This window comes from Poecilia latipinna, unplaced genomic scaffold (genome assembly GCF_001443285.1).
Source record: "Poecilia latipinna isolate Pla-1442-1.1 unplaced genomic scaffold, P_latipinna-1.0 Scaffold394, whole genome shotgun sequence".
Classification (NCBI taxonomy): Eukaryota; Metazoa; Chordata; class Actinopteri; order Cyprinodontiformes; family Poeciliidae; genus Poecilia; species Poecilia latipinna.
In genome coordinates, this window is record NW_015113010.1 from 78,313 (window position 1) to 104,285 (window position 25,973).

General features: G+C 39.2%; 1 protein-coding gene across 5 annotated transcripts in view; it reads left to right on the plus strand.

The window, feature by feature from the left end:
- The first annotated feature begins 172 nt into the window (after positions 1-172).
- ofcc1 (orofacial cleft 1 candidate 1) overlaps positions 173-25,973 on the plus strand; it is an 88,978-nt gene continuing 63,177 nt past the window's right edge. Inside the window, exons 1-12 of one of the 5 annotated variants that reach the window (XM_015037111.1) lie at positions 173-308; positions 1,690-1,822; positions 5,842-5,923; positions 9,728-9,794; positions 10,180-10,359; positions 13,429-13,533; positions 14,183-14,266; positions 17,292-17,534; positions 17,823-17,920; positions 19,265-19,351; positions 20,177-20,247; positions 21,493-21,604. In XM_015037111.1, coding sequence (XP_014892597.1) covers positions 5,906-5,923; positions 9,728-9,794; positions 10,180-10,359; positions 13,429-13,533; positions 14,183-14,266; positions 17,292-17,534; positions 17,823-17,920; positions 19,265-19,351; positions 20,177-20,247; positions 21,493-21,604 — 1,065 coding nt within the window. In that variant the 5' untranslated portion in view covers positions 173-308; positions 1,690-1,822; positions 5,842-5,905. The other 4 variants (XM_015037112.1, XM_015037114.1, XM_015037113.1 and 1 more) reach the window with 4 other exon arrangements.

The following is a 25,973-nucleotide window of genomic DNA, read 5'->3' on the forward strand; positions in this document are numbered from 1 at the left end:
GAAAAAATTTTATAAAAATCGCCCACCCCCCCCCCCCCCCCCCGCTCCCCCTCATTCACTCTGGCAACCTAAATGATACCCACAGTCCACCTGTGTGTTATTGATCTCAGTATGAACACATTATTAGAAGACATAGCCGCATGAGAAGCTAATTTTTTTTTCTTCTAAATTTTACTGTTTACTACCTGTGTTTCAGATGACGTAACACCGGCTACCCACTCTGGTACAGTAGGTGGCGGTATGCACATTAAAGGTGATTGCGATCCGCCATAATAGAAAAGAAGAAGACGCAGCACCGAGGGCAAAAAGTAATCTGTTTACTTCTGTTGATCCAGTATCAAAATGTCTAAAGTCTGTGTTATGCATGGTTGTTCCAACTGTTCTACTAGAGAGAAAGATAAACGGTATTTCGTGTTTCGAAGGTAGTTAGTCACAAGGGAGTTAATAAAAAATAAAAAAATCAAAAAAAAGAGGAGAAAAGTGGATCAACAAACAGTAGATGTGGAAACTAACAATGCCAGAGTTTGCAGCGCCCACTTTCTAACTGGTAATGACAGCATAATTTAAATTTTATTTTCAGATATTTTATTGGACAGTAACTTGGAAGAGCAAGCGTTCGTATGTAAGGTAAAATATATTATTTTTAAGCCCTAGCTTTGCCCAGAGTGCTAATGTTGTTAGCAGCTAACTCGGTGCCGAATCCCGGACAGAAAATATAATGTTTATTTAGTGGGACTTTCATGCTTTAAAAAAAAAAAAAAAACTAAATAAACCTAGGTAGGTAAATAAGTTGCTGTGACTATTCCCCCACATGGTTCGCGCGTCATCCGGGTCACATGCCCGAAACTCAGCAATATGCAAAATTCAATGGGACTTATGCGAAATGTATTTATTTTTTTCTTGGAAACTGAGACTTGGAGCAGAACATGGCTGAATGTAGAGAGAGGTTCAAGATGTGTGAATCCACGTGCGATGCTCTCGTATATGAACAATCTGCTTTCCTTTTTTATAAAAGGCCACCAATGCCCTGATGACTTTGTAGTCATAAATAAGGCAGTCTGAATGTTTGTTGTAAGGGAACCGCTAGCTAGTAGCTCATGATTTTGTTCCAAGGGGGACATTAGTGTTATTAGTGCCAGGCCAATCCACTGGGCATTGTCTTACTATCCCTCACAGCAGCCACAGAGCTTGTCGGCTGTCTTCAGCAAAGAATTATATTTGTGTGCACCTCTCCATTAATAATGCATGGTGCTACGTTTGTGTGAACTGTCAAATACTACATAATAGATGTTAAAAAAGGCACCGGGAACAGTTTAACTTCAGTTTGGGGAACTCCATTGTAATGGAGAGTGGGAGATCACAAAGCAATCACTTATACCTTTGGTGTCTGTGTTTCTAGTGAAACGCTAAGTAAACACTTGGTCAAAGGAGCATCCTGCCACAACTCCCATTAATAATTCAGCGTAGCAAAGAACACAAACATTAATATAGTATTGCCACCTGGTAGATTAAACTTGTTCTTGCCAACTTGAATGTTGATGTTAGTTTTTTTTTTTTTTTTTTTTTTTTTTTCCCCCCAATTTTTTTTTTTTAAAATGTCTAATCAAATGAGTCCAATTCCGAATATCTATCATTAAAGTTTATCCGTGCATAATTAATTCAAGACTTTCTCTTGTTCTTGTATTTCAGTCAATGAGAGTGCGTGGGAGGAAGTTATCTGACACCGTGTGTGTTGTGTGCCGCTTAGAAACGCCTGCCCACTGTTGGCCTGACGACTGAAGAGAAGCTGCCCATGAAAAGGCAAAAAGTCTGGCTTCATAAGGTAATATTCCGATTAATCCGAAGAGATACGACAGATACAATAAGCAATATAATGTGTTACTTTTTTATTGTGAGATACGTTGTTCATTTAGTCTGATCAAAGTCTGAAAGAAGCTGGTTTAGAGAGGCAATACCTGTCGAAAGATTTTACACCACTAACGGCAAGCAAGAGGAATCTTTGATAAATTTTAAATGTGTTATCTTTATACCGCATTAATCAAATGTAACACACTTTGAAATATTCACTTCAGTACAGTTAATTTCCATTTACTTTACTGTTGTAAATTAAAATTTATCTTTGAAAATAAAATTTAATGCTTCGGCAGTGTGTTTTTGAGTGCATATGGATTTAAATGCTCGGCATGGAGGCAATGCAGCTGTTTTTATACGGCTGAAATCGCTGATGTGAGGTGGATTAGGAGGAGTTGTACATTAAGAATGGACCTGTATTTGTTGCTGCACCATAGCTCGATCTTATTGTGACAATTTAACACAATAAGACCAGATCCCCTGATCTGTGTGCAAAAAAGAAAAAGAAGGCCAAATGAGGATTTCAGGTTGGATCACACCATAAAAAAACCCCAGTAAGTTAGAGATGGATGGAGTGAAATACAAGAAAACCTATGACAGGGCTCACCTTCCAGGATAGCAAAGAACCCCAAACATACAACCAAAATTATGATAGTATTGTTTTTTTCAGAAGTTATTCATGTGTTAGAATGGTCCAGTCAAAGTCCAAAAACTAAATCCAAATAACAATCTCTAGCAGGAGTTTAACATTGATTAAGCTTGAGCGGTTTTGAAATGAAGAATGGGCAAAATGTTCAATATTTGGATGAGTAAGATAATTTCCCAGAAGACTTGTAGTGGAGTACAAAGTTCTCCAAAGTATTGACATTCTTTGTGTGAAAAAAAACAAAACAAAACAAAACAAAGCAAAAAAAAAAAAAAAAGCCCACTTCAGAGTTATTTGTGAGCCAAAAAAACAAACACAATCTGTTAAGATACTTTAAAGTTAAGTTATAAAGGTTCCTCCTTATAACCTAATGATAATGTGACAAAAATGCAAGGGGTGTAACTACATTTTGTCGACTGTTATTATTTATAGGACTTCTGATAGTCCTATAATGGTCCTTCTGATAGTTTATACAAATTTCTTCAATTCGTCTGGTTTGCAAACAAACCAAATGCTGCGAAATAAACAAAAATCTGCTAAAAATCACGAAGAGCTGCAAAATTCAACACAGCAATTAAGTAAAAAAAAAAAAAATAGAGGCTGTGTTGTTGTACTCTGAGCAGAGCTGTTATTATTATTTCTTTCATATCTGAAAAATAAAACGCTATGTACAGGTCAAAAAACAAACACATTAATAGAAAACTCCTGTATGTATAATTTAGGTAGGCACACATTAAATAATTCAGCGCACCACTGAACTCATACATGTTAATATTGCTTATCTGATTCCAACTCAGACGCAGCGAGCGCTCCGAATTCTCATGGACCCGAGGTTTTTTCCAGCGTAGCTGTTGTGTTCAATAACTGCGAACCTTTAGCAGAAAAGTGAATCAGTCATTTATGTGGTTCACAACAGCGCTGGCAACCTCTTTGTTTAGAGAGTCAGTGTTTGGCAGGAGGCTCGCAGCTTTAACAATTAATAGACTTCTCACAGCATCACAATTTTACAACCTGTGTAAAACATTCACACGCGCAAAGGCACACACAACTCTTTAAATAACCCAGAAAAAAACAGTAAAGCCAACCAAAAACGGGAATGTTTTTGGCTTTTGGTGTCTAATTTAATATAATACACATGTAAAGGAAATGCTGCAAAACGTCGTCTGAGTCTTGAAGTGTTACCCCTCCTCTGGTGACAAGTGCCACTGGATACAAATGGAGACAGCTGGAAATATGGCTAGAGAGTTTTATTCTCCACATTTGTTTACATAATCAGCTTTTTTAAATTTTTTTTGCGGGCCATGATAAGGCTACATGGATATCCTGTGGTCTGTGCCTGGCTAATGTGAGCGGACCGCACACTGGCTCTGCTTTCTCTGAGTTATTACGTCGAGTGTAATTTGAAACAATTACAAAAACACTGGCCCACTTGTTACAACACTCATTTTCCCCTCACATATACAAACCACGGATTCAATAGCTTTACATGTTTTTCAATCACACCCAGTGGAGCAGTGTTCAGTGTGAAAAAGTGTAGCATTTCATCCTAGCTCGCATGGTATGGGATAATCTTTCACATTTTGCCCGGGGTTTGTTTTGCTATTTCAGCAGAAACTTGCACGAGCCATGTGAATTACCACAGGAAAAAAAAAAAAAAAGATAAAAATACCAAATGATATTGCATCAGATGTAAATGAATAAACAAACTTGAATAATCGGGGCAAATAATTTGTTATCTCTGAAAATAAAGGCTGTTTATTATCCTTTCTTCTCAAAGATGCATTGCAGAGATAATAGTTTTAAACATACAAGCGGAAAAGAGATGGTGTGACATAGCTTGGAAGGAGCTTCTTTTTTCTGCACGGTAAGCTTCTGTGATACAAAAGTGAAGCTAAGCATTGAGGACCTCCGTCTTTTTTTCAATGGAAGGAATTGTAGTAAAGATATTGACATGAAAACTGCACCAAGTGTTGGTGATCAAAATAATCTACACATACAAATCGGTTCATAAATTATGTGTTAAAAGCGAGATTACACAGAGAGCAAGAGTTGATTAAGAGACCTGAACATGGAGGAAAACCTTTGTTGTTGTTGTTAGCATCAAGAAGTCTCCTTTATGTTGAAGCATGCCCCATTTATTAATGAAGAGGGATTTTCAACCACATTCTCCAAACAAACTTGCTTCAAATTTTGAAGATGCTGCCGGCCTCTTCTGTGTATGCAGTCTGATGTTTTGCTCTCTCTGCCGGTTTTGTGTTGGATTCCGGTCAGGTAACCGACTGGGCCATTCTAGCAGCTTTATTTTCTTTCTCTGAAGCCAAACAGAGGCTGTCCTTGGCTGTGTGTTTGTTTTGGGATTATTGTCTTGCCAAACAAGCAGCACTTCATGCGTAGATGTTTTTGTTTTTATATCAAAAATTCATTCATCTTTCAATTGTGTTAAGTCTACCCATACCGGAAAATGATGTTGGCGTTTCTCGGAACACTGTTGATGTGTTGTTTATATGTAAACCTCATTTATGACATGACATCCAAGAGTTTTGGATTATATCAGATTATATCCTTCTAGTCTAGTGTTATATTAGCTTGTCCTAAAGTTCAGCCAAAAGTGCGAAACGATATTTCTACATGCTTTTTCTTCAGCAGTGAAGTCTTGTGCAGCATGGATTATATAGTCCTTTATTTGGAATAGCTTTATCTACTATTTGTAACTCTGTCTAAAGCTCTGCAATGAACAACTCGTCTGATTATTATTTCGTCTCCTTTGTCTGAAATCATGTGAGGACCACCTGGGCGTGGTTGGTTTGTCATGAAAATCTGTCTCTTTCACTTCTGGAATATAACTAAACATTAGCATGTTTAGAAAATTTGAAAATGGGAAGCACTTGAGTAAACACTTTGCTTTTACTCATCATAAAATGCTTCTTCTGTAATACCCTTGTCAAAAGAAACCTTTATATAGGCTATCCATGAGGATTAAAATAGCTGAAAAATGTTCTTCAAATGTCCAAGACTTGCTTTTTGTATCATTTTATTTTCTACTTATGAAATATCATTAAGTTTGGACTTGTTTTGATATGTGTGAATGCGTCGATAACTTGAATTGATGTCAAAATCTGTTGAAAATTTTATGACAATATATAGAATAGAAATATGTAGTTGATAAATAAAACATGGACATATTCACTTTGTAGTGGTGGTGTTTTTATTTCTGTTTTTGCATTTTTAACTATAATAACTGCAAGCTTTAAAACGGTATCAGTCAGGCTCATGCGGTTAAGACTGATGTCTTTATTTTGGCTATTTATTTTGATGAATTTATGAGAAGTGTTCTTGTCTTTCAGTCCATGGCTTACTGTTGCAAAGAGGTCACAGCCAGCCTGTCTTGATCTTTGGCCGTTTGCGGAGATGGACGTCTTTGGCAACGTGAGTGCAGTTCCACTTCTGTTCCTCATAACAACACAGCTGAACTCGAGAAGGCCATACCTCATACCTCGGACCCTCCCTCTCTCTAAAGGTGCTGCTGCAGCCTGACCATTGACATTTAACATTCCTCTGCACTGCCTCTGCATTCTCAATGGGGGATTGAGGAGAGCAGAGGCCAGTGCCCGGTTCTCAGGGGTAAAAACAAAAAGGCTCTTGAAAATCCCAAAGAGTTCCCATGATCCTAAGAAAGACCTTGATCCGACCTGTGTTAGATTTCCATTCCATGGATTAGGGGCACACAAAACGGGGACATATTTGGGTGATTTAGTTTGTCCCTTGGCCTGGATTCTGATCAAGGAAGTATCAGAGTTCTTCTGGCTGGCATTAAAATTCGCGGCATGGTAATTTGGCTAAAATAAGAATTCATGAAATCTTTTTTTTTTTTTTCTACCCACAAAGCTTTCATGGCCTTCATTGAAACAAAGTCCCTGCAAAACACTTGTAGTGACATTTAATGGCGGAAAGTTTTCAAAGTCATTTTTCAAGGTTTTTCCACTAACATACACAATCTGTTAGCATCAAAGGAGCACACATGCATAAATAATTGACTAATTCACTTAAAGGGGGCCAGCGTAGATTAATTAAGCTTGAATACTAATTATGTTTTTCTGTCTACACCAAGCGACGCAGTTGTTGTTTAGAAGAAACTGCACAATTACCGTGCTCGTATAAGTCTGCTCTATAAATTAAGACGCTGGCATATTTTAATGGCAGGGCCGGATCTTTCTTTGAAAGAAAATGCTAACCTTATCTTTAGTGACGACGAGGGGGCTTTGTAGAGGTTCTCATTGTTCTTATGACATTTCACATTTCACACGGCATTTAAAAAAATTTTTTTTTTTTTGCTTGTATTTAAAAAGAGACTTTGTGACATTAAAACATGACAATAGTTTAGGCCTTCATTGATTTTTTTTTTTTTTTCCAAGCTGTTTGGGTCTAATCCTTCAAAAAGTTTTAAGTGCAAAGAAATAAACAACGTAGGATGATTAAAAATCTTTCATATACCACATCATTGTAGAAAATCTAACATTACAGCAAGAGACAACATATGCGCAGAAGCATTCGTGGCGGGCTTCTGAAAACTTGTATCACTTCCAGAAAATCTCACGCCCCTGACTCCTTTGCGCCTGGTGTTTCGAGTGTTTGTCTGGAAATGGTAGCTCTAAAGTTGTCCTAGGGAAGACGAGCGCTCGCTGTCGACTCTCCCCTGGCAAGCAGCGTGCGCAGTGACAGAGGAAGACAGCTCAAAGCTGGGGCCTTGTTTACAGCTGTGCGGGGAAGAAAACAGGCAGACGTAAATGAGGGTTGACGGTTTCATGAAGCACAATTGGTTGACGGCAGATTCAATGTGACTGGGCTGAACTGGGCGATGATCCGTACAGTATGCAAAATTCACTTTCTAGCTGGTCTGTGCCCACCAGCCCCTAGCGGCAAGCGGTCTTCCCCAAGCCCTTCTAGCTATGCCTTTGAATGCAACGAGAACTGAACAAGGCATTGTTGTTGTGCTCTATTCATTTTGACAACAATCGCATTTAAAAGGAAAGAAAGGAAATAAGTCACGGATTTCTTTTGACACCACAAATAAACGTTTTTTTTTTTTTTTTTCTGAAGCTGAATGCAGAGTTCACATTTTGGATAAAAATAAGCATGGGATTAAAAAGGCAAAATGACAGCAGGATATTTATGCTGAGTGTAATTGCAGTGGTACAGCAATAACTACTTTGCACTGGGGAAATGTATCATGGGACTAAGCAGTTGGGTTTTGAACCGTCATTTTATTCTCAAAACTTTTGAATTTATTTCATAAACCTCTATGACACTTTCCCCCCCTTAGGATTAAATTCTTGCTGTCATTTTGGAAGTGCAGCATCTGCATGTTACGTCCACTTATGACATATCAAGCAACAGGCCTCGTATGGTCTGAGGATGTTGTCAATGTCTCCTGAAATGCCTCTCCTTCTAGCTAACGACAGAGAGGCTAACGTGTAGATCCGATTTCTAATGACAGTAGCCAGGATGTGTCATGCAGGGTCTTGGTTTGCAGAAGGATTTTTTATTTTATTTTTTTTGTCTATGGAGTAAAAAATAAAAAGAGAATATCAGGTTTGTTTTAATTAGCAAAATTTCTATTAACTTTTCTATAATTGTTGCTTTGAGTATTTTAATTGTAACATTCTGCTCTTGCAGATGAGTTAATTGCAAAAACTCATCCCCACGTCGAGTGTATCCATAAGATACTTACCTCGAATTTTAAATTTCTGAAAGGTTCTCACCATTTCCAAATCGAGCACTTTTCCATGATGGGGCTTAAAGTGTATTCTCAAAAGGACTAAACAAAATCACTTCTCTGGAAAACGGTAAGCCTTCCAAATATTTGATGAACATTTTGCTCCCTTAACACCTCACTGACGCTAAGAATCGCACACTTCTTCACTCAGTAACAGAATTCACACCAAAAAGTGTTGTTTGTGCTCTCTGTTAGCATTCGGGTATCTCGCTTTCACTGACTGGGAAAAGATTGGATTTGTTAGGATTCATCTGACGGATCAGTTTTGGTCAAAGTGTAATTTGTCCGCTTCCGGTCACCTGCTGATTAATTTCAATTTGACGATTAAGGAATGTACGGAAAATGGAAAGAAAACACAAAAAATACAGGGAGACAGTCATAACCAATGACAACATTTTTCTCTCATCTTTGCTACGACACAGTATGTACAAATCGCAGACGATGATTGGTACCCAGTCGAAAGGAAAATGGTTTTTAAATAAGTTACAATTAGATAAGCATTAATCTCAGTGGTATAAATGAATGTCTTGCTGTAGGGCTTGTCGAATGTAAAAACAGATTTACAAAAACCCCTCTTTCCAGATTGGTCTGGAAGTCATCCTCTGCTATTTTAATTGCTCTGTCATTTAAAACTGAAAAAGCCCCCTCTGCACCCCTCCAACAACAGTCTGCCCCTTGATTTTGCCTTTGAAATTAAATATTGTATACAAATACATGCTGTTCATGGGCATGAGCACCGTTCATCACTGGAATCTGCATAAAATAATGCTTAAAGAGCTCCATACGCTTTAAGCAACGGAGCTCTTTCATATGGTACGTTCACATGTAAACATATCAGTAACACAAAAACACAACTACTTATGTCCGTTCCCTCCTGCCTCTGCATTGTTCTTCTGCTTTGCAGAAATGAGAGAAATGTGGGACTGCGGCTTGTTTCACATGTTTATGAATTTAAAGAAAACCATACTGGCTTTTGGATGTCTTTTTTTGTTTTATGCAATTGAAGACCACCTACAGGGGTCCTTTAAAGTTACCATTTCTCCACAGAAATGTATAGGTCTCTCCCGCAAACGCAGCATATTTTATTTCAGTTTCATTTGGAGGCTTTAACATAAGTCGGGAGCGTTTTAGGTAGACGCACAGTGACGCCCTCATCCCGTTCGGTTAAGAATGCACAATTTTCCAGGAGATGCTTTTGTTGCCTCGTCGTTTTAGAAGCGCGCAGGAAGTATTTTAATGTGACCTTCATTACACATTCATGTCAACTTTTCTTATCTATTTATGATTAAATTCTTTTCCACTCCTGTTGTTCAATTAGTGCTTGACCCCTTTAGCGGCGATGTAAATTAAATGACATTTCAGTGTCGTCCCATATTTAAAATACTGCGTTAGTTGCGGATCATAAATGATGATCTTCATTCTGCAGCTAATTTATTCATTTAACAATTTCCCTCCAGAAGTTACAGCAGAAGGCTCTGCAGCAACCTAAGCAGAAGAAATCCAAGTCGGCTGAATTTCTGATGGGTGAGTCCTGCTTGATGAGTTATTGCTCATAATTTGTGTAAGGATTAATTAACTAATTACAGACAAATGGCTTTGGGCTAAATTTTGCTCTTGCTTGTCAGGGCGCAATTTGTAATTATTTTAATCATTTCTTCTCCTCTTTTTTTTATCCTCCTCCTGCAAGATTCTGATTTAATTTTAACCTAATTGTGTTTTAGTATCATTTGAGGCGGATGCGCTTGAACATTTAGAGGCATAGGAATCAGTAGTAGAATTGTTTTAATAATAAATATGTCTAATATTAAAAAAAAAAAAAGAAAATTGTGGTGAGTCATTCTGACCTATAGCTGTTGTTTTGGCCTGTGTGTCAATGCCTTTCAATTTACGTTGCTGCTTATTTTATCAGGGAGCGAGGAGAGAGCTGCTGTTGTGGGCATAGAAAATCCTGCGTTCAATGGAGAAGGAAGCGCCGCGCTTTCCAATTCTCCGAGTTGGCTGGGGAGAAAAATGCGAGGTGACAGGCCAGATAGCACCCTTGCAGCTCACCAAAAAAAATTGGAGCTGCAAGCCCCTGCCAGTGAAAGAGGTGAAGCTTCATTCTTCATTAGCCTCAAATCTGTTGACAGTAGATGTGTTCCTGATCTAACCTTTCTCTCGCTTCCTCCTTCTTTTCTCTCCTGCTCTCTCTCTCTCTCTCTCTCTCCTGCTCTCTCTCCGTTCGAGGGGCCCTTGGTCCTGGCATTCCAAAGCAAGCGTGTCCAAACAAGCACCGTCGTATAACTTCTTCCGCTGGAGATCGCTCTGCAGTAGTGGGTGTTCTATCTCTATCTAGAAGTACCCTCGACACAATCAGCCTTGACTCCCACTCTCGGCTACATGCCTTGTGGTGGGCTGGAGTCATAGGAGAGTGCATTTACATATGCTACTATGTTACCGAGCCGATCCGCTGTCTGTGTGGTGTACTCACAACACCCCCGAAACACGGCTTTAGGCCAATCAGGCATACGAATATGCCCCTTTATAATTCAGTATGTCAGGGAGAACTCTTGAGGAATGGGATGGTAAATTAGGATGCGTTCAAGGTTGCGAGCGTGCCAGTTTTTCTCAGGGATGAGTCACATTTTAGATTCTTGATTTAATGTGGCTTATTTTGCTTTGGCTGTGGATGGTTACTAATTATTTTACCCTTATTGTCATTATTAGTAATGCAGTGGAAATAGAATCAGACTCATGTGGGAAGAAATGTTTATTCCTGAGTTGTTCTCCGAAAAGTGCAAATCTTTTATTTTGTCTAGTGTCCCTATAAAATGCGTCCTGAGGTAATATGAGCACCACCACTGTTTTAAAATGGAAAGTGAGGCACGATACAGTGAATATAAATATACAGTGTAATAAACACTAAAACATCTGTCCCTTCTTGTCTGCTAATGGAAGATGTTTATTTCTGTAAAATTATGTACAGTAAATGTTTTTTTTATTGTAATAAATTTAGATTTGAATGTTGAAGGCATGGAGTAATTGTTAAAGCAATCCTTTTTCTTTCTGAACATGTGTATTTTTATGGCCTTTCACCTACCAACAGTGTTATTAAACTGAAGCAACATAAGATCAACTGCAATCAAAATAACATTTGTAACAAAGTTTAAAATCAAATTACGTAAAAAAAGGTTACATAGTTAACAGTGTTAACGAATTGTAAACGGCAACAAAACAATTACTTGCAACGGTTTAAAGAAATATAACCTGCGAAAAAGAAACTGTTTGTAAAAAGTTACTGAATTATAACAATATAAAAGGTAAGATTTATTTGGCTGTTATCAAACAAACTATACGGTTGAAAATATTTGTAGCATAGCTAACAATTACAAACTACTTAAAATAAATATTTGCAACGCTGTTTTCACCATACCACATCATTAAAAGGAAAAGAGTTAAACTACATAAAAACAGGGCTCTCATCTTAAAGATGGGAAAAATCTGTATTGGCCCAATAAAATAGACATGTGACAAAGATCTATTCTGATGCATCAATTTAAAGATGTTTTTATGCTGATGTGACTTCTGAATTCACGGGTTCGCAAGTTCTGTTTTAATGTTTTTCATAGAACTGTTAGACAAGATGCAATGTTGTATAGCAATCGTATTTTAGCAACACATTGAGAAACTAATTTGTTTTGTTAACGCAGTCACACAATCACCACACCAGCATACTTGGATTAAATAAAAAACTTGGTATCTAGCTAAAAAATAACCTTAAAAAAGAGGAATACAAAATATGGCAATTAGCTTGTTGAATTCTGAAAGACTCGGTTGTATTTGTGTGACGCTTTGACTTAAAAAAATAACTCGTATCATTTCTGCTAACAGCGTCTTGGGCTTTCGAGAAATGTTAGTTTCAGATACTCTGTATGTAAGAACAGATAATTGAAATTTTCATTAGAGGGATGAATTGGAGGGCAGCCAGACTATTTAGGTAAATCACAGCTATGACTCAAAAGGCGATTCACGAAGCTACTACCATTATGCAAATTTGTGTTTGAAAAAAGGGTTTCATAACCTCAGAGCTATTTGCAGAGAAATTGTTCAAACTCGTTGCTAACAGTGTAGAGGGATTTAACATGTGAATTTCACAGTCAATTTATGGCGCCATTGAAAAGATCACACTGCAGCTCCTCAGTTAATAAGTATTTCCGTCTGAGTGTTTAACTTCAGAGTGCGGACCGCGTGTGCAAACCCATTGCAGAAATTTTAGATGAGCTTGAAAGGATCTCTGTGAACTTTGTCATATTTGGGTGGTGGCACTCCAATCCAAATCCACCTACTGACAACCTTTAAGCATCCAAGCCTCAACACATTCGGGTTCCTATAAAGAGAGGCCTTGTTTCAAATAAGTATCATGATTTAATGGACCATGCCCCCTACAACTTGAGAAATACAAAGTAAAGCAATTTTGGATCGGAGTGAAATATTCAAGACTTGTAAATGAGAATGATTTGTGGTCAAGGAAGCTGCTCGGCGGTGTGTACTCTCAATGGAACGAGCCCTGGAGTCATTTGATTCCCATAAACTGTGTGGCGCAGACTTGATACCCATAGGTCAGTGATTGCTAATAAGAAGTCAATGAGACAAGGGTTCGGGTTATTTTCCTTTGGATCGGGTCCCCCAAACCTGCCTGGTCCTCAAGGCCGCTGACCTTGGAGTATTTAGAAGGTATTGTCTTTGAAATTCCAGGTACTTTAAGGCTTGTAGACTTTCTCATTAGTTTCTTTTGAACATGGCAAACATATGGGAGTTGTATTTAAGAGATTGCCTGCCTTGACCTTTTGCGGCATGCTAATTAGGCCCCAGAGCACTGCAGGCCATAGAGAGGTGCTCTGAGAAGCCCAGCAGTCTTTTTTTCCCACTTCACTCTCTGCTGCCTCGGAACTCGTCTCGTCTTGGCGCTGCCTTATCTTGCTAGCCCACCGCTGCCACTGCCCTTCGACAGTGTGCGTTTCAAAATTAAAATTTTGCTTCATGTGCTTCTAATAACCACTAACTTGAACCTGTACAACTCCCTCCTTCCCTTCTCATACTCTCCCTCCCCCCCCGCCCCACACACACCTCCCGTCTCCCTTTTCCCAACCCTTCCACTCTCCCTCCTCGCCTTCCAAAGGAAATGAACGTGTTCGAAATTACTTTGACCCGCCACCGCCAGAACAGACAGACCCAAGGCAATGCGAGATGGCTGGGGTCAGCGCCGAAGATGAGCTGGAATTAAGTATGCCATTCTCTGTCATAATGGTTCTCCTCGGTTCATTAAAGAGGGGTGAGGGAGATCACTGGTAGCAGGCTGCCATTTGTGACGGCGGGACATTTTATGTAAATACACCAAACGATGGCATCACTAGATTGGCTACCCAACTCGTTGTCATTGATGAAGGTCACGAATCATTGGTCAGTTTTCATTTCACTGTAGAGTTTCCTCTCCCCAGTCAAGAAGACGCATGTAGAGCCACATCAATAGTTTGCAGCCTTCTGCTAAAATGGGCCTATTAAAAGCAAGCTCTTGGGAGCCAACCAATATGCATGTTATAATGAAACCTGGCTATTAATGGAGAAGCCATTTCACCTGTATCTTTTGGATATCACTGCCTTGTAATATCAAAGGATTCACCAAATCAAATCTCATCACATGATGACAGGCCAGCTAACAGGCATGTTAATGCTCCTATTTCATTACCCCCGTCTGCACGGACTTCATTTTCACCCTCTTCCACTGCAGCCAACGTCTCCAGTTTGCAGGCTAAGATGTGGTTTAGATTAACTTGTCTGATAAGTTGAAAGTAATCTCGAAGCTGATAAATGTATGAGTTTTTTTTTTTTTTCCACAGAAGGTGAAGTCATTTTCTGAATGTTTTGGTTTCTAGAAATACTGAAGGCAGATGAAAACAGACTGTATGAAAGAATGACGGCATTGCTGAATGAAGATGAAACCTTTATAAACATACCTGGTATGTATCCCATTAGTACTCTGATACTTTCTTAGTTAGCTTTAATATTCACCACATTGTTAGATTTCATTGGTGTCTTATGCTATTGATCAAAACATTGAGGTGCAGAATTTTGAAGTGCTGGAAAAAATGCTACATGTTTATTCATAATTTATAGAACTTTCAAAGGATTGGCAGACAGTTTTCTTCAGCCTCCCTTACTCTGATACATTTAAATAAAATCAGTTTACCCAATAGCCATATGATGTATCAAATTTGCAGAACGAAGTCGAACCGTGTGTGGGTTTGCACAATTGCTATCCCCCTAAACTGACAGGCCAAGTTAGGAGAACACTGATAAAAGAAGCAGCCAAGAGGGCCATGGTAAATCTGGAACCGATACAGATTTCCAAAGCCCTGGTGACGCACTCTGCTGAAGGTTCAACTATCTGTTCTCTCCACCGACCTTCTCTTTTTCCAAGTTGAAAGAAAGCAACAAGAAGTCTCATTTGCAGCTTGGCACAAGCCATATGGAGGAGACGGCAAACTGGTCACATATCCATGGGATGATGCTTGGGATTGGATACCAATACACAACACACTTTTCAGATTTCTCATGAAAAGTTTGCAAACTTTGGATTATTTTCCATCCAGTTCACAATTATACACTACTGTGTAGAGAGACATAAAGCGCCAATAAAATATGCAGTTTTGTGATTGTAGCACAAATGTGAAAAAAGTTTAGATTGTAAATACTTCAGTAAGACTTAAATATTCAATTCCGTAAGTACAACAAGCTATACAAGGATAGGATACACATCCATAACAAGACTACAGACATATAAAGAATAAAGTCAAAAGGGACCCCTCTTCGTGCTTTCCATGGATGACAATTGTTTTATGCCAGGTGTGCCTTTCCTAATTAAGTCACTTTCATTTCATACTGCATTCATCAAGGCGACACACAGATGGTTAAAGCTTGGCATTGTTCTACGTGAAGACTGTTACACCAGATCCCTTTGCCATGACGCACACCTACCTTGTAATTCCAGCACACGAGCGATGGGTTTAGGCCCGCTTCAGCATGGCAGAATTTAGAAGGCTCGCATTATTCGCCATTGTTTTGGATTTAGCTGTACTACTGAGATTAGTGCCCCTATTCATTGTCTCGGGATGTTCATAAAAAAAATCCCACCGGAGAATGTAAAGAGGATCTCGGATTAACAGTTCCACGCAATAGGCTGAGAGAGTCGCAAAGAGCGACACCAAAGGAGGGGAAGAGAGCTCGTACTCCTGTGCTGAAGTGAAACTGTGGCGGCTGCCAGTTAACACTTTACGAAGCAACAATAGACTTCAAAACAATTACCTTATGTAGTTGTATGGTTGCCTCCCACCGGTACAGACGGTACAGTGTTCAACGTGGCAGCAGGGCAGAAGGGGAGTATGTCTTCATAGCTGATCCTGGTATTTAGCGATTGCTTCTAAGGCTTTTGTTTTTCCCTGTCTGAAACCATGAATTTCACAAGCCAAAGAATGGATAAAGCAAAATATTAATAAAATGGACAGTGGCCAGTGCTGAGGATGTTTTTTTTGTTTTGTTTTGTTTTGTCAAACTGAGATCCTGCAAAAACCTCTTCTGTCTGCGTAGAAATAATCTTTTTTTTTTATCTTGATGGATTCTTTTGCTTTGGCTCAGCGAGGTACAAACACAGAACTGGCACTCTTTTCATTCCTGTTTTCTGCGAGGCGTGAGGCATTGATAGCAACTTCTTTACAAAAATGCATTAGCCAACGACAACAGCTTTGGCTCCTACACATGTTGGACTGCACACGTTGAAACGCTCTATTGTCATGTTTTCCATCACTGAGGGAGGACAACAAAACTGCAAAGACTCACAGCGAGAAGATTGTGTGTCTAGTTCTTGCGATTAGTTGTAAAGAAAGTTTGACCCTGCAGCACTAGAGCTGCAACTTAGGTCATCTTTATTATACTCTTTGAAACTAAGCTTTAGTTTATTTACAACTTTATGCTGTCTATCTAAATTTCAAAAGAATAATTTCTCAAAAAGTATTGTTCTGTTACGTTAGCACAAAGATTTGCAAGTATATTAACATGCCGCAAACATCTTATGTTTTTTGTCTTGTCACTTATTTTTAGGTCAGTTAATCATGAGGCAAAATGAAAACAACAATATTTTAACAATTTTGACAAAAGTCTACAAAATGAACAAATATATTCTTCTTGGTGGTGCTGGATTACAGTTTGAAAAAAGTTGAGGGGATGGTTACAATTGCATGTCACACTTTTCAGGTTTTCTTTGAGAAAAATGTTGCAATATTTTTCCTTCACAGACGTGCACCGCTTCCTGTTTTGTTCCATCACAGTGGTGTTGGAAAATGTTTTGCCCTGAGAATGAAAGCTGACAAGTTGAAAGTGCTTGTGGGCCACAAATAAATAACGAATGAAAAGGTTAAAGATTATCTTTAGATTTTGATTTATATACATCTTTTTTTATTTGTAGTTTAAAATCTCATTTTAAACATGCTTAAAATTCACTATCTGCATCAATAGTCCTTATTTACAGACCAAATTTATACCATTCTTGAATTGTGACCAATTCACATAAAATTATTTGGACACCCTTGATCTATCACACAAAGTTCCAATAAAATAGATTTAAGAGTGTAGTTAAAATGTGGGAACATATGGAAAAGTTCAAATTGTGTGACTACTTTTGGAAGTATATGCCGAGATTGTGAAAGTGCATGTGTGGATCTGCCTTGTGTTTTTTTTTTTTTCCATTTTTCTGCATAAGTACACGACTGTCCACCTCCACGCTTTCTGTGCAAAAGCACACACGCCAGCGTGTGTGCGTGTTTGTTTGCGTGCATGTGTGTGGAGGTGTGCATTTCCGCTAAGTACGCTCATCCATCAGCACGCGGATGCATGTGCCGATGTTTATGAATGCCCATCCGCCTGTGCATCTGTGTGTGACTGTTTGTATGCATGTGTCTGAGCGTACTCACCGATGCGTTATCTCTCCAGGTACGCTGCAAGCCTCGAGGGATGAGGAGGTGTTGGAGGTGAAGGCGGGTGATCTGGTGCTTCAGCGGCGACTGCTGCTCCACAGTGGTGGTGGTGGTGGTGGTGGTGGTGATGCCTCGGGCCCCAGGCCCTCCCAGGCCCATACCATTGCCAAACCACAGGCAGAGAGTAGTGCTTGGCTGGGAGGAGAGGCTGGACTCCAAGCAGGGAGGATGGTAACAGGCAGGGAAAGTGCTGTAAAAAGTAATGCTATACTTTTATTTGTTTCAGAGGCTGATTTATTGTGTAGGCATACTGTCAGTATAAAGAATAACACTTTTCTATGCAGGTTTTTTTCATGGTTTGTGCACCTTATATGGTGGTATAGGATTTAATGTATGTGGGGAAAAAAATGTGCTCAAGACCTCTCAGAGATATTTGAAAACTCTATAGTCTGTCGATGAAATTAATTAATTTAACTTGCATCGCTCACATTGTCTCGTAATATTCTAGACAATCTTTGGAGTTTGTTTGTTTGTTTTTTTCTTGCAGCAAGAGCAGCTGAGGAAGTGATCCCCTGCTACGCCCAGCAGCTGAGGGAGCGTGTGCGGCCTGACATGATCACGCTTGGCAGCCTTTCACTGCAGCAGGTCAGTGCTACAAAGGGGGGAATATCTGTGTCATCATCCCATATTCACCAGCACATCAGCCGTGTCCATTATGCTGTGTATCAGAGGTTTGGCTAATGGACACAGTGTGCTTGCGTTTGTGTGTGTCTTAACATGCGTTTGTCTGCTTTTGTCTCTCTGTTTGTGGACTGTATGTATAACTTGCTTTACTGATTCTTCTCTTTCCTGTTTCACCCTGGGTCGTGTGCTCTCTTTTTGTGTAATCTTTTTTTTTTTTTTTTTTTTTTTGCATTTGTTTTCACTGATTTCCTAAAATCTCAGCTGTGATTTTTTTTAAATGTTTTTTGCGAAACAAACACTCAAGGGTTTTTCCTAGGTTAGATTACTCATTCTTGTTTAGCCCAAAATTAGAACATGGATTTCAGCTTTATCCTTTATACCACATGCAATATTCTCACCTAATTCACTTATTCAGTTTTATTCTGTCTTTCAACTTTCATCTATGTCTATTGCTTTTGCTTGCTTCTTTACCCAGTCTTATGGTCTTTTCAGTAAAAAATGGAGCATGACAACATATTATTTTACAACAGGGGATTTTACAAACTAGCACTAAGATCAGACGCCTTTCTGAGAAAAAAAAAATAGTGTTTGCATGCTTATACTCCCCCAGTCAAAGAGGAATGAGAGTAGACAGAAGAATGTCAGGGTTATATTGTCTTGGGAAATCCAGTTTGCAAAAGCATTGCAGGCATTAATGCAGGAGTTCTATTCACTGTATTTTTAGTTCTAATCTCATTTGAAAAGACTGAGAATATTACATGAATAGCGAGCAAATGTAATATAGGAACAAAGGTACAAACAGTGTTTTCAATGTCACTTGGAAGTCACTGCAACAGTTGACTCATCTTCGCATAAGTGGATAATCAGTGGCATCCACTCTATCAGTGCTGGGATCAGTGTTGTCTTATTCTGGTAAAATATGCACGTGCTCCTCTGCTGTTTGCACACCCACCTTCCAATGAAAGAACATTATCCACCAGAGATTTCACATCTATTTAAAAATTATAGCTTTTCCCCCCCCCTCTTCTCTTTCTTCGTCTGCAAGATGCTGTCACTTAGTAATGTCAATGTGTCTGAATTGGTGGGTGTGTGTGAGTGAATGTGCTGACTGAATGTAAAACTGGCTGAAACACTCATCAAATGCTCCATGTCTTTAGGGTCTGGCTCAGTATTGATTGCCTGCAGATTGCATTACAGTTGCTCCTTGTGCTTAATTCTGCTATTATGGTGCACTGTACTGTTTCATAAGTCTGCATCCATAGAAAGAGTGTATGTGTGCGTGTTTGTATTTGCATGTATTTTTAGCAACCAGATCAGAAGGGAACCCAGGAACAGAGTGAGTGGGCAAAGAGAAAAAAAAGGCTAATGGCTTTCTTCACTGGCGATGTCGAGGTAAATGCCCATGCATCGTATGGAAGCTGAATCAAGTGTATCTATATTTTTAGCCTCCCGAGTTGTTTATAACCTTTACAAACCATGCGCTCTACTTTATTTGACCTAGTTATTAGCTTCAGGTTAGCATTCTTTTTTTGTATGTCTAAATGCAATAACAGTTTTCTTAGCTCACCATGTGCCTTGCAAAAACATTCAAACTCCTTATCCTGTCGCACGACAACAACACAAGATGTATTTTATATCATCCTTGTTTGATTAATCAACCCAAATGAGGACAGTGGCTGACCCTGCCTATTTATGGTTGAGTATTTACTGAAACAAAAAAAAAAAAAACAAAAAAAACTGTTGCTGCAGCCAGAATAGTTCAAAGCTTCTTTGGTCAACATGCAAAGTGCAAGTTGTGAGGAACAGTAACTGACACACCATACCCCCAACAAGCATGGTGGTGAGAGCATCATGCTGTGGGATTCTTGTCCTCAGCAGGAACAGGGACGCTGCTAAGAATTGATATCAAGATAGATCAAATTTAATCCTCCAGTAGGACAATGACCCTGACAAAAGCTAGCACATCAAAAGTCTCATTCAGGGAAAAAACAAAACAAAAAACAATAACATATTTTTGAGTTAAAATGCCCTCGTAAACATCTAGACCTAAATTCTACAGAAAAACATGTTTCAACGGTTAGAGAAATAACTCAAGGAGTGAAAATATTCTGTAAAAGGCACTGTAATTTGTAACGCTACAGAATACAAACATTTTGATAAAACATTTAAATGAGAAATTCCTTCAATTTTATGTTTTTTTTTTTTTTGTTTTTGAAGGAACCCAGTTCACAGAGAGCCTGTGATGAAGTATTAAGGCCCCAGCCCAGAGTGAACACATTGTTTCAGTGGTAAGTACAGCTCCTTTCATATCAACCTCCCCCCCTCATATGTAAAACTGATGTCACATGACTGTGATCATTAATTGTGTGAGAAGCATTTGTATTACCGTTGACGCGCCAGATTCATATGTCCTCTGCAAGGCTTCTGCTGTCAGCAGGCATTGCATTGTGGGTAATATGGCTCAGGGGCACAGAAATCTGTCCATGTCACTGGGCTAGGAGGTGCATCAATTCTTGCTCCATCCACTTTGGTCAGACTTCACATCTCGTGGCGAGAGCCCCGCGGGCAATCAAGCTTAGCATGTTTAAGTTTTCATTAATTACCGACTACCAGGCTGGCTGAGATGATAAAAATCAAGAAACTAGTGTACGCTTCAGAGCCACGGCTTGTGCTGGTCCGTGTTATGGGTGGGTGGTAAGTCGGACACCAGCCCTGTCAGATGAATGTGATTTGGAGTTTAGCGAGATGACCTCCTCCAGACAGCCTTGAACCCTGTAAATCCTTGCTGATATCAATAGTGGGTGGCTATTAGACATCGGAGACTTTCTACGCATCACCCAGGGCTACATCTGCCTGAAATGGAAAGAGAAATGATTTCACTTTTCTCTCCATACATCTTTGAGAGAAAGAGAGAGAGAGAAAATTAGAACAGACACAGAGTTGACTTGTGTTTTTGTAACAAATGTGTAATTCATTTGTTTCCACCGTTTCTGATTTAATGGAGGTTGAGTAATTGCATTAGGAAGCACATTGTGCCATGTTGTGAACTGATGAAAGCATGTGTAATACTTTTGATAGGCAAACAGAGGGGAGGGAGAGAAGGAGAGAAAAGAAAGAAAGACCCAGCGCCCGCCTTTGATGCAGAGCGTTTATTTGCTGAATTATCCTTCCTTTAACAAGCATCTTATCCCCAGTCACAGGCAGGCCGGGGCCCCTGTGATATTGCTTTATTTTGAGGAATTAAGAGAGGTGGCGAGGAGACGAGCGAAGCAAGCGCTTATTACATTACCGCTGATAAGATTGAAAGGCAGAGAAAAGCAGGGAGAGAGAGAGAGAGCCACAGAGAAAAGAGGAAAAGCACAGAAGGAGAGAGAAAGAGGGACCCAATGGAAAGTGTTTTGTTGTGCTGTTATTAGATTGAGCTGCTGTTGGCTACAGAGTGGAACAACAGGGGCCCCAAAATGCAGGTGGCTGTTAACAGGGTTAGCCCCTCGTACTGGTGTGTGTTACACACAAATGTTTGTGCACTGCAGCAAAAACCTCGACAGCCTGTCGATCAGAGCGCTCGGCGAAGGCCGAGAAGAGGCGGCGGCGGCCAAAGAGCTCCCACAATCCTCCTCTTCTGCATCACGGCCCTCGTGGCAGGTAAGGCGACGGTGGACTGAGAAACAGCACATCAGTTGGACTGAAAATAAGGGTGTGAAGATGGAAAGAAACACATTTCGTAATTTTTCTCTGGGTTCATTGGTCCCATTGGTTTTCACTTATATTCTCTGTAACCCGAGATTGGAACGTCTTGCATTTCAGAAGCTAAAAGTAAGTCTATAAAAACGCCCAGATTTCTCATTATAGTTTGATTTCTAAATTAGCTTTGGTTAGATATGAAATTTCTATGTTAGTTTACCAATTTCTTCTTAAATTTTATTTATATTAGCAGGTTTTTTTTTTAGGTTGTTTTATGCAATTCATCAAGTCAAAAGAATCACAAAGGTCTTTGTAAAGTCTGAGAAAGTAATTCTGTGCCGTGAGTAGCAGCTAATAGGAAGAAACCATGTTCGTCAGAATCAAAAGCCAGGCCAAGCACACAGAGTCCAAAAACCATTCAAAGTTTTCTAATCACCATGTTTGCGACTTCTGAGCCAGTTTTGCTTTCCATACGCCCAGTTTGAACGATAGAGCTGTAAACACACGTTGTAAAGTGGAATGCACATAAAGAGTGCTGCATCATTTGACCATTTTCATTGTGTTGGAATGCACTGATTACTGGATTTCCACAGTGAATAAAGTCAGAGCAGGTCTAAAAAAGTTAACTCAGTCCTATGCCTTAGAGCATCGGCGACCAGCAACACACACCTGATGTGATTGGTTTGAGAGAAAATAATAGTTGTATTTTAAAATACACACTTTAAAATGCAACTATTATTACACTTGGTAGGTTATCACTTAGAGCAATTCCACTTTTTGTTTCACATTTACAAAACAAGTATATGTTTTTTTTTTTTATAGCATATTTAATGAATTAAGCTGATGGCTTTAATGCAGGGATGCTGGGAGAAATGGTGACATATGTGGGTAAACTTCACCCAACGAGACTTTTATAGTAAGGTAGCATAAAACTTGCTCTCATGTTAAGAAGAACCAAACTGGTTCTTTTACAGAATAAAGAATTGGCAACTGCAGCGGCAACGTATTGGAGCTGCCTTGTTGGAATTGCCTTGAGAGTGTGATGTCATGGGAAATGTATCGATCCTATTTACAAATTGCAAGAAGAAAACAGCTTTGTTTGGTAACCCCCTAACCCTCCCCACCCCAGGAAAAAACTGCTAAATGATGTAATTATATGTAATGAGGTAGTGAACGGTACCAGTGAGAGAGAGGGGAAATTAAGTGTTTCCATATGAGCATGCCTATACAGAGACATGCAGTCTTATTCAAACAATTTGAATATTATTGAAAAGTTCATTTATTTCAGCAACTCAGTTCACCAAGTTAAACACATTATGATGATTAATTACACTCTGACTGGTGTTTTTCAAGCTTTTCTTTCTGTTAATTAAGATGTTTTTGTTTTTTTTGCCTACAGCTAATGAAAACATGACATTTAAGATTAAAAAATTACATCGGACCAAAAAAAAAAAAAAAATTATATATATATATTTTTTTTTAATAGAGAAATTTGGGGTTAATTTAAAGTATGTTCAATACCTGCTGAAAGGTTGTTATTTTCAAAAGGTATTCTTGTCACAAGAATAGGAATTTCCTAATTAATTGAATATAACTGTATGTAGGTATTACACTGCAGTGAGCCAAAAGGAATCCCCCCAGCCGATATGCTAACCATCCAGCTGCGCTTTGCGTTTCAGCTTTTAAAGATTTGTTTTCTGTCGTTTTGGGAGTAGCGTCTCCCGTTTAAGGAAACATCAGTAGGTGGAAAATGCAATCTTCGAAGATGAAACCCAAGCAGCAAAAAAGGGAGAGAGGAAATGAGGGGGGAACCAATCGAGGGGAAGCGAGAAAAGGGGACTGCAGTTGTAGCGGTAGCATCACCAGCTGTGGGAGTGAGTGTGCTGTTGTGTTGCATCTGGGGATGAGCCTGCTATGCCACCGTGCTGGCTTAAAGATGTAATGAATCTTCAGTCGGGGGCTTTCCTTCCAGGGTGACAACTGGCTTTGAGGAAGGTTGTAAATGCAGGGGAGATTGTGGTATAATTCCTCAGACTGGCGTTTGTGCCCCCCAGTCACCATTCGATTATCTCCCAAATTGCTGTGTTTCACTGAGATAAAGATTTTTTATGGCTTGCTGACTTGAAACAACTAGCGCAGGCAGAATAAGGGGGCAAAGCAGGGAGAGGCAAAAAGAAAAAAAAAAAAAAAGAGAGAGAGAGATGGAAAGAGAGAAGCAATGGCCAAACCTGCCACGCATAGTAATTTCTTTTGGTAAATGACAAAATCTTTGTTTATATGACATTTCTTGAAAATTACTGCAGCGAGATGAATCTGAAATATAAAATGTCACATTTGGCATGCAAAACTATGAAAATATATTTCTGTGCAAAATTCATGGAGGCATTTAATTTAGAACGTGTTTAATAACTAAGGCAGCCTGCATCAGTAATCCTGCCCGGAGGTCCCGAAAAGATTGTCATATTTATTCTCTCTTTTCTTCACCCCCCTCCTTCATTCCAAAGCCAAAATATTTTAAGGGTAAATGTTCATTGTTAATTAAGATTTACTAATTAAAATGAAAATAATTAACAAGAAAGCTTAATCTCTGAATATTAGCCTATACTTAGAAAGAAAGGAAGTTTTTGTACGTGGCATTTCCTGCCTCCATTAAGAGTGCATTTTGTGTGATCAGTCAATGTGTGGAAAGCCCTGAAAAGATCTTTGAGCAAAGGGACGGCTGCTTGCCAGCAAAACCACAGAGGATCCCTCGCTGGAGCCTTTGATCTCATCTGTAGGAGTGCTGTAATGTTATGGCACTTTAGGCACAACTCAGGCTCGGGGCAAACAAACCACCTCTGATATGGAAAATTGGCTCCCTTCACCTTTTACCTTCACCTTGCTGTCTCTGCCGTTTCCTACGATGCCTGCGCAGGCACTTGAGCCAGGCAATAACAATGCTTCCGCGACGCACACGGAAAATTAGACGCAGGTGTGATATTATTTTTTTATTCTTTTTTTCTTTTTCTGCTCTCGTTCCTCTCCTCCCCCCTCCCTTCCTTCCTCCTCCTTTTTTTCCCGTCTCTTCTTCTGCCTGCCCTCGTCTTCCTATGCGGGAGCTCGGAGGCCTTCGCCACCTCCTTCTAAATGTGAGACGTGTGGGCTAAACCGCTTTGCCACCAATTATACTAATTTTACTTCTGCCTGTATTGTTTTTGGTTGTTTTGGAATCCAAAGATGCTCGCAGTGGGAAGATTGAGAGGATATCACCGAGGGGGTTCAGCTGCACACGCCCCTCCTTCTTGACTGACAGGCACTGTCATGAGTATTATGACCCTTTGCTAGCTGAATTTTAGTATTGTGTCCTTTCAAAATATATGTGCTTCATGACCCACAGTTAAAAAAAAAAAAAAAAAAAGTGACATTGGAAATCATAAGGAGAAAGTTCTAAAATCCATATAGGAGTGTGTGTGTATGAGAGAGAGAGTGTGTATCATTGATTGGAACAGAGGGTTTTAATTGCCAGACACTCAAAATATGCCCTCAGGTCCTGGTTAACATACTGTATACTTAAGCACATACAATAAATAGGAATAAGGAGATGTAATTTACAGTGGATGATATGAGTTTCTTAGAGAATAGGATAGGAGACAGTATAATGCGATGTGATGCTATAAATCTTGGTATATATGTATGCTGTTAGATACAATACATCATTACACAATGGAATAGGATGGCGTTATAAAGAGAAGGGTAGTGTAGGATAGGGTTGGATAGAATGCTACATTTATTTTTTTGTTTTTAATCCTATTCTTCATAATAGTGCAAATCAACCTCTTGGTGTGGCAATAGGATTATGTTATAATTAAAATGATCAAGCCCCCTCAGAATACAAATAACTATATTTGGGGACTATGCTAATTATCAGTATCGGCTGATGGATCTCTGAATGATCATAATAATGTTAGAAAAACAAACAAACCCTGGAAGAAATATTTAATGACAAAAAGCTCCAAATTTGTTTTGGATATTGATGATTTAAATCCTGTTAAAGACTAAGATAGGAGCAACTATTTCCATTAACTGTCTTCTGGATGTCCTACTTAATAATTTTTTAACTACCTGCCTTACACTATAAAACAAGGGACATACAAGAAAAAAATAAATAAATAAAAAGAAGAAACATCCAGTCCTTGAAAGTTCATTTTACCACCGCAGGGCTTGCATGTTGGAAATCTTCTCCTGAATGGGCAATCTAACTTTGACAGCAGTTAATGTTGATGTGCTTTGAATGAGGTTTAAAGGCTATAACCCAATGAAGCTCATTAAATGGAGAATATTAGGTGTAGTG